Raw genomic sequence first — 9,786 nt, 5'->3', positions numbered from 1 at the left:
ATTATAAGTAAAGTCTTTACATAGAGGAGACATTATAAGTAAAGTCTTTACATAGAGGAGACATTATAAGTAAAGTCTTTACATAGGGGAGACATTATAAGTAAAATCTTTACATAGGGGAGACATTATAAGTAAAGTCTTTACATAGGGGAGACATTATAAGTAAAGTCTTTACATAGAGGAGACATTATAAATAAAGTCTGTACATAGAGGAGACATTATAAGTAAAGTCTTTACATAGAGGAGACATTATAAGTAAAGTCTGTACATAGAGGAGACATTATAAGTAAAGTCTTTACATAGAGGGGACATTATAAGTAAAGTCTTTCATAGATGAGACATTATAAAGCAAGTCAAGGCTTGTCCAAAGACAGCTGAATGTCCTACCCTTCCCACTGACTGCTGGCTGTTGAAGTAGTCATAACACTCTGCTTCTTCCAGAACTGTGATGTCACTTCCGGTCACCAGTATCCAGCCACTGGCCGTCTGAGCGTCGATGGCGTTGCAAGGACACTGCGGTATAATATCGTTCGCGTACAGCACACCTGGGCAAAGGGAACGGTGTAGAAATCTGTTTGTGTAGGTTATGTATAGACATGATAACGTTGTATAAATCTGTTTATAAAGTTCGTACTTGGACAAGGAGAGTGTGGTATAAAGCTGTTTTGTAGTTCATACCCGGACAATGACAACATTGTATAAAGCTATCTATAAAGTAATTTCTTGGACATAGAGAACGTTGTAAATAAAAGTTTATAACGTTCGTAGCAGACAACAGTAACGCTGTATAAAGCTCTTTATGTAGCTCGTAACTGCTCAAAGACAAGGTTGTTAAAAGATGTTTATAAAATCTGAACGAGGATCATTTTGACGAGAGCATGATTTCATGACAATGCCACATCTGACACGTATGGCACCCCACCAGCTTGCCAGTAAAGCCTACTACAAGAAAGTATCAGGGTACAAGGCAAGAGGAAGACTAAGGGAGATCTGGATCAAGAGCGGGAAGGATACCCTGAGAACATACAACATCCCACCCAGCCAGGCCGTCAAACGTGCTAGAGACAGGAAACTCATTCTCCCCTCCCCGCCCTAGAGGTACAAGAGGAAGCAAATAGGCAAGTCAAGTACAGTCAAGTCAAGTCAAGTCAAGTCAAGTCAAGTCAAGTCAAGTCAAGTCAACCACAGAGGGTGAGAGAGGAAGGAGAAAGTCAAGTCAAGTAAACCACAGAGGGTGAGAGAGGAAGGGGATAGTCAAGTCAAGTCAGCCACAGAGGGTGAGAGAGGAAGGAGAAAGTCAAGTCAGCCACAGAGGGTGAGAGAGGAAGGGGAAAGTCAAGTCAGCCACAGAGGGTGAGAGAGGAAGGAGAAAGTCAAGTCAGCCACAGAGGGTGAGTGAGGAAGGAGAAAATCAAGTCAGCCACAAAGGGTGAGAGAGGAAGGAGAAAGTCAAGTCAGCCACAGAGGGTGAGAGAGGAAGGAGAAAGTCAAGTCAAGTCAGCCACAGAGGGTGAGAGAGGAAGGAGAAAGTCAGCCACAGAGGGTGAGAGAGGAAGGGGAAAGTCAAGTCAAGTCAGCCACAGAGGGTGAGAGAGGAAGGGGAAAGTCAAGTCAAGTCAGCCACAGAGGGTGAGAGAGGAAGGAGAAAGTCAGCCACAGAGGGTGAGAGAGGAAGGGGAAAGTCAAGTCAAGTCAGCCACAGAGGGTGAGAGAGGAAGGAGAAAGTCAAGTAATCCCCACACTTCCCGAGACAGTTCAAGGCCACTCACCCGGTAAGCTCTCGCCTGCCTCGAACGTCCGACACTTGAGCCCAGGGTTCGCACCTTCGCCGACAAGGAAGAGCCAGTAACCTTCCTGGTCTGAAGACAGATACAGTTATACCTTGTTTAGTTGTAGTTTGAGTTTTACGGCACTTGCAGCACAATAAGGTCATTTATAAGCGGCGAAGATTAAAAGAGTTACAAGATAGTAACCAACACACACAAAAGGAGAGATAAGGACGAAAGGTGTTTGATAGGAAAGAAGGAGCAAACCACACCAGAGCGCCTTCCAACCTGACAGTTATAGATCGATATTGTTATTGACAAGGACTCTTAGAATAATATGTACACAGGGTGCAGTCGGTGGTCCCCTGGTGCGACTACCGGACTCGTAATCGTGAGATTTCTGCTTTGGTGGTCCCCTGGTGCGACTACCGGACTCGTAATCGTGAGATTGCTGCTTTGGTGGTCCCCTGGTGCGACTACCGGACTCGTAATCGTGAGATTGCTGCTTTGGTGGTCCCCTGGTGCGACTACCGGACTCGTAATCGTGAGATTGCTGCTTTGGTGGTCCCCTGGTGCGACTACCAGACTCGTAATCGTGAGATTATAGTATCGGCGATCAACTGGTTCGACTACCGGACTCGTAACCTTTGTTTGACTACCGGACTGAAATGTAACCATTTATCTGAAAGGACTTTACACTTACTTCCGTTTCCGATCTTCCTGTCGAAGTCGCTGAAGTCGTAGACAGACGCGCCAAAGAACTGGTCCGACCAGCCCACCGCAACACGCCGGTTCTGGCTGGGATCAAACGTCATACCCCCCTTGGCGTAGGCAAACGACACATAGGTAGACACCCCGTCAGAGATGACGGCACACTGGAAGCTTGCTCGCTGATTGGTGTTGGGCACACGCACACACGCACGCACGCACGTACACAAACACACACACGCGCGTAGACACGCACACACGCACGTAGACACACACACACGCACACACACACACACACACACACACACACACGCACACACACACACACACACACGCACACACGTAGACACGCACACACGCACACACACACACACACACACACACACACGCACACACACGCACGCACACATATACAGGCACACACGCACACAGACATAGGGGGTTGGGCAGATTGGGATGGGTGGGACACGGGGGGAGGGGGAAGGAGGGGGGGGAGGGGAGAATTGGGAGAAGGAAAGAAGGAATTGAGAAATCAAACAAAATATGGGAGGGAAAGATGAGAAAGAAGGATTCTATAGCTGGAAACATTAAGAGGAAGAAAAATTGGAGAAAAAGAAAGAATTGAGAGTTGAAAAAGAATTGAGAGAAAGAAAGATTTTAAAATGAAGATAGAATTGAGAGATGACAAGACAAAACAAAGAGAGAACGATTTGGTAGAAAAAGAGAAAGAAATGAGAGATGAAAAATATGAGAGACAGAAAGTACGCACAGATTTGTTACAAACCCAGAGAAAGAATATTTGAGAGAAAGAATCAAAAGAAAAACAATACGACAAGGAAAACAATCAAGAGGAAGTCGCGAGAAAGGAAGAACTGAAAGACAGAAAGAAAGAGAGGAAGAAAGACAGACAGAAAGAAAGAGAGGAAGAAAGACAGACAGAAAGACAGACAGACAGAAAGACAGACAGAAAGAGAGAAAGAAAGGCAGACAAAAAGAAAGAAAGAAAGAGAGAAAGAGAGAAAGAAAGACAGACAGACAGAAAGAGAGAAAGAAAGACAGAAAGAAAGACAGACAGACAGAAAGAAAGAAAGAAAGAAAGAAAGACAGAAAGACAGACAGACAGACAGAAAGACAGACAGACAGAAAGAAAGAGTCCAGTAAAGTTTGCTACATTTTCTTGTTCAGTGTCCAGAAACTTGGGAGACATGGCTTCAGACAGCAGTCCTCAACACTTGTGCAACACATTTCGATTAGTTTTGGGGTTTTTTAATTAAAAGATGTTCAAATTACACACTGCGGTTTCAAAATCTTAAATCTTGGGTATCTTTGGCATGTTCTCAAGAAATGTCTCGTCAAAATATAACTTTCGGAAAGGAACGGTTCTTTTATTTCATTAATTTCAATCTGATCACTCTTTCCGAAGTTTGGTCATCTGTCTAAGAAACCAACCTGTCTAAAACGACCACTGTCTTAAACGACTACATGTCTAAAGACAACCTGTCAAAACGACCATCCATCTAGATCACCCAAGGCCACCACCTGCCTAAGACGGCCAATTTTCTCCTCACAACGAGTGGTTGCCTTAGACAGGTTCTACCGTACAGCAGACTGACCTCTCTGGCTCCTCCAGCCTCTGGGAACGGAAGCATCTCCGACCATGTGACTACCAGCACAGAGATAGCCTCGAACTCGCTGCTCTCGCCCTGTGTGTGGTTCAGGTGGTAGTGTACCTCCCGGCTGGCTCTGTCCAGTGTTTCCGTCTGTCCCTGGGTTCCCCTCCCGAGTGGTTTCTGGTACAGCTGATGGATGGAGGGTGGAAAAGTTGAGGGGAAGAGAAAGACTGTTTGTTGTACAACTGATGGATGGAGGGTGGAAGGTTTTGTTTTAGTAGAGGTTTTACGGCTCTGGCAACTGCATAAGGTCATAATATGAGCGCCTAGGGGTGGGTGTCAACAGAGAAGACCAAACGGAGAATCAGGCTTACTCTGCTCACCTCTCTAGCTTCAACAGCACAAAGTCTGCTTCGACTATCCAGGCACCCCAGAAACAGCGGGTCACAAGAGAGTGACAAACATACAAAAGAAGTAGAGGAAAAAATGACGAGAGCAAGGATCAGGAAAGAAAAAGCAGCAGTTCCCTGTTGCAGTTCAGGCACAGTTATGAGCGTGACATTGATGAATCCGCCCATTTACAATTGTACTGTGCATAAGAACATGGTTAATATCCCCCCTTGGGAATGGCCTAAAGACACTTCAGTCAGTGGCACTGCCCCGGGGGTGACATTGAGAGAAAGGATGACTTGAGAAGACGTAAATAGAGATGAAGATAGAGAATAGAGATGAAGATAGAGAATAGAGATGAAGATAGAGAATAGAGATGAAGATAGAGAATATAGATGAAGATAGAGAATAGAGATGAAGATAGAGAATATAGATGTAGATAGAGACTAGAGATGAAGATAGAGAATAGAGATGAAGATAGAGACTAGAGATAAAGAAAGAGAATAGAGATGAAGATAGAGAATAGAGATGAAGATAGAGACTAGAGATGAAGATAGAGAATAGAAATGAAGATAGAGAATAGAGATGAAGATAGAGAATAGAGATGAAGATAGAGACTAGAGATGAAGATAGAGAATAGAGATGAAGATAGAGACTAGAGATAAAGAAAGAGAATAGAAATGAAGATAGAGAATAGAGATGAAGATATATAATAGAGATGAAGATAAAGAATAGAGATGAAGATGCTGAATAGAAGAGAAAAAGAAAGAAGAAAGAGAAAGAAAGAAGAATGAGAAAGAAAGAAGAATGAGAAAGAAAAGGGTGAGAGTCCCTCACATGATAGTAGACATCTGAAGTATCGTTGGACACGGAGCTCAGGTCTGTCCAGTAGGGCGCCAGGATGTCTGGGTCTCCTGTCAAGTTGCTCGGGTCTGACGGATCGAAACTGTCGAAGAGTTGTCCCAGGCTGATCAAACCGTTGACGGATATCTGAGGGAAATAATACAGATAGATATCTGAGGGAAAGTAATAGAGATAGATATCTGAGGGAAATACAGATAGATATCTGAGGGAAAGTAATAGAGATAGATATCTGAGGGAAAGTAGTACAGATAGATATCTGAGGGAAAGTAGTACAGATAGATATCTGAGGGAAATACAGATAGATATCTGAGGGAAAGTAAGGCAATACACAAACCATGGACTCACCCAGACTTTGGAGATCAGTTTTTCTCTAAAAGGAATTTTGTAGGGAAACGTTACTTCAGCAGACTCAAACTCCTCGTCTTTGGGCAATGTGGAGTCTCCTTGCTGGAAACCAAACTTGTAGAAATCTGAAAGGAAAAATAACAAATAATAATAATAAAAATAATAATAATAATAATAATCATAATCATAATAACAACAACAATAGTAGTAATAATAATGACAATAATAAAAACAAATCTATCCCATACTAGTATAAGCTGTGAGCGCTTTACACCAACCATATAATCATTCACACACACACAAAATATTTCACAGAAGGAAGAAAAACCAGTTTAACCCAATAAAGTAGAACTTTCACAAGCATACATTAACTTCATACGATCGGAGAGAGACAAAAATGTAAATATATATATACATGTATATAAAAAAATCTGAATTTACTAACAGTAACACACTATAACTAACAATTGAACAAATGAGTCTTGAGCAATCGCTTAAACCTATCAAAGTTTATTGTTTCTCTGAGATCCTGAGGCAAGGTGTTCCAGATTTTTGGGCCAGAAAATGAGAAACTTTTCTCACCAAAAGATCGTAATTTTATTCTAGGGGCTCTGAAGTTTGCTGCATCTGTGGATGACCATAACTGACGAGATGGAACATACAGTGGTAAAAGTTCAGATAGGTAGGATGGGGCTTTATCGTTAAGACATTGAAAACAGATGGCAGAAACTTTGTATTGGATTCTTTTATCAACCGGAAGCCAATGCCCTGCTTTTAACCTTTTTGATGCAGGATCTTTCTTCTTTTTCCTCAGCACCAGTACCCATTCCCACCTGGGTGAAGCGAGGACAATTCTTGTAAAGTATCTTTCCCAAGGACACAACGTCGCGCCTGAGGCTCGAACCCCCGAACCCACAACCTCACGATTACAAGGCTGGTGGCCTAACCACTAGGTGGTCTAACCGCTAGGCTATACGAAGTCAAACCTGGTCTCGCGACTACCTGTTTTGAACAATCACCTGTACAAAACAATCACCTGTACTAGGCAACCACCTGTCCAAGACAATCACCTGTCCAAGACAATCACATGTCCAAGACAATCACATGTACTAGGTAACCACCTGTCCAAGACAATCACCTGTACAAGACAATCATCTATACAAGACAATCACCTGTACTAGGCAATCACCTGTACAAACAATCACCTGTACAAGACAATCACCTGGACAAACAATCACCTGTACAAACAAGCCCCCTCGTGTGGTATCTATATCATTGTAATGACTCTCTCCAATATGCCCACCTGTTTAAGACAACCCACTCTTCCCCTAGATAAAAGGTGGCCGTTTTCAACATTTCTGGCCCAAGTAAAATTTCGCAAGCCATCTCTTCAGATGAACTACGCCCACATTTTTAAATTAACAACAACAGCAACAACAACAACAACAACAACAACAACAACAACAAAACAAACAAACAACAACAACAACAACAAGTTTCTTAATGTGTAGCATAGTTTGCATGTGTGGGAGAAACACTTGCTGCAGATTCTGACTACGTGTAGAGAGAAAAACAAAGAACAGATGCATAAAGCCAGCACAACTGTTCAGTAAATTATATAGGCAGCAATGAACTCTGCGCTTGCTACTTCTGGCCCATAGGGGAGTAGGGGGAAAGGGGGGGGGGAGTAGGGTGCTGCTCCCCTTTAGTGAATGTTACTTTTAGTAAGAGTTTCACGGCACTTGCAGCACAATAAGGTCATAACAGTGCCGAAGGTTAGAGGAGTTACAAGAGAGGAACAATCACAAAAAGATGGGGGAGAGATCAGGAAAATGGACGTTGTTGGAAGAGAAAAGGAGCAAACAACACCAGAGCACCTGCCAGCCGCCCACATTAGTGAATAGAAAAGGCAATAGCGAGGAAATAGACAAAAGAAATAGTATAATTGTAAAATCTTGTGATTAATGAGATTATACATTTGTTGTTGGGATTATACATTTCTGTTGTTAAAGCAGACTATATATTTCTGCTGTTGAGATTATACATTTCTGTTGTTAAAGCAGACTATACATTTCTGTTGTTGAGATTAAATATTTCTGTTGTTAAAGCAGCTATATATTTCTGTTGTTAAGATTATACTTTTCTGCTGTTGAGATTATACATTTCAGTTGTTGAGATTATACATTTCTGCTGTTGAGATTATACATTTCTGTTGTTAAAGCAGATATAGGTATTTGCACTCAAAAAAAGGTTTAGGTTGTTAGTCCTAGCGAAGTGTCGACTGCGTCAAGAAAGCTCCGGGGCCAGGGATAGTCGTCTCCACACTTACCGAGCTGACGAATGTACTGTTATAACGACGTGGTGAAATCAGGCGCTCGTCAGTTGGGGCGGGGGGGGGGGGGATTCAGTGTTATTGGGATGACCGTAAAGACTATTTATTTGCCTTGCTTTCGATGAAAAAGAATAGCCATTTGTCTTAAGTAAAGGTGGAGATTTGTGAATGAAGGGGTGGGGTCGAACGGAGTCAGAGGTAAAACAAGCGAACAAATAGCTGCCAAATGAGTGGCTTCCAAAGCCGTCAGGTCCCTGGAAACTGAAAATGTACATTTTTGTGCCTTTGTTCAACGTTCTTGAGTATCTAGTACAAAAATCTACGCAGAAATGTGTCTTCGATGGACAAAAAAGGTGTCGAGCCAAAAACAAAACAAAAAATTGAAACAAATTGCCCAGAGAGCGGAAACATGTCGGATTCTTCGAGTTCATCGTTCGGACGAGCGTCTGGTTTCCCCACGACGCCTCACAGTGTTGGTATAGCAAGCATGAGTACATGTACTATAGGCAGTAGAAGGTTTCTGTTATCTCTTCTGTAGCATCAACGAAGCCACGGGAGCCAGAGTGAGTGAGTTGTTGTCTCGAGCTATCCAGCTCACCGAGAAAACGGATCTACAGACTTCAACAAAGGTTAAGGACCTCTTGCAAACACTCTGAGTGGTCTTCTTGGGTCGACCTGTATGTGGGCGTTCTTGGACTGATCCAGTGGCTTGATGGCACTGCCTCAGGCGGCCAATGACAGAGTGTGACACTGCGAGCCTTCTGGCAACTTCTCGGGCTCCAACTCCATCCTGCAGCAATGCCATAGCTTTGGCACGATCAAAGTCTCTCAGCTTTTGTCTCGGTGGCATATTGATGCGACACTGGATTTTGCGCAAACGGCGGCTTATATTGCCACCAAAGTGAGCACAGTTCGAGACCCTACGTCCGTTTATAACCTGCACCAGAAATTTTACGTGAGGGATGTCCGTGATGTTGCACACAAGTCGAAAAAAAGGCCAATTTGGCTAAAAATTCCTCGAGGATTTCCGTGCTGCACATGGTGGTCTTGCCCCTTCAGTAAGCTTTGCAGTACACATTGGTGACCCATGAACACTTTCAGAGCAACACATTTTTGAACATTCCCTGCTATCTTTTTTTCGGATTAAAAAAAAAAATCAGGGCTGTCTGTCAAGGTGGTCCTTAAGGGCTGGTGGGGCACCTAGAAATCGTGTTTGGGGGTCAAATTTTGTAAATTGGGTTTATTACATATTATAGTACCTGGACACTTCCTGAACAATATCCAGAAACGTATGTGAGCCTTTGCTACACTCTAAAGCTGTGTTTTTGTGTCAGGTTTTTTCGGCGAAAGCACATGTTGTCTAGCCTTTTCTTACCTGTATCGGCTGTTTTCTCACAATTCTTTTTTTTTCACATATTATCCCATTTTTTCTGCTCTGTTTCTTATTCAATTTTAATGTAACTTTCACAGGATACCAACAACACCAAGTTCTAAATTTTGGCTAGTTGAATTTTTGATTAATGTAGTAGTTTTTTTTATTTATGGGCTTAGAAAGCATGAATTTTCCATTTTTTTTCACTTTTTTTGCAACATCTCAATTGTAAATGTCCTAAAATAAAAACTAAAGCATATATCAAAAATTCAACTTGCCAAATTTAAGAGCTACATGTGTACTGTTGGCATGCCAAATTAGAAGTGAATCGGTTAATAAATAAGGAAATGGGATTGAAAAAGGTATACAAAATCCAATATGGCCGCCGTTTCCATAGCA

The 9,786-nt window shown here is 42.5% G+C and overlaps 1 protein-coding gene across 1 annotated transcript in view; it reads right to left on the bottom strand.

Moving 5' to 3' along the window:
* LOC101858851 (fibrillin-3) overlaps positions 1 to 5,785 on the bottom strand; it is a gene marked incomplete at both ends in the record, with an annotated part of 89,182 nt that extends 83,397 nt beyond the window's left edge. Inside the window, 6 exon segments of the mRNA XM_035968945.1 lie at positions 388 to 545; positions 1,770 to 1,859; positions 2,470 to 2,656; positions 4,088 to 4,273; positions 5,312 to 5,464; positions 5,684 to 5,785. Coding sequence (XP_035824838.1) covers positions 388 to 545; positions 1,770 to 1,859; positions 2,470 to 2,656; positions 4,088 to 4,123 — 471 coding nt within the window.
* Between the last annotated feature and the right edge of the window lie 4,001 nt (positions 5,786 to 9,786).

Source organism: Aplysia californica, unplaced genomic scaffold (assembly GCF_000002075.1).
Source record: "Aplysia californica isolate F4 #8 unplaced genomic scaffold, AplCal3.0 scaffold00099, whole genome shotgun sequence".
Taxonomy (NCBI): domain Eukaryota; kingdom Metazoa; phylum Mollusca; class Gastropoda; order Aplysiida; family Aplysiidae; genus Aplysia; species Aplysia californica.
This window is presented reverse-complemented; position numbering and strand designations above follow the sequence as displayed.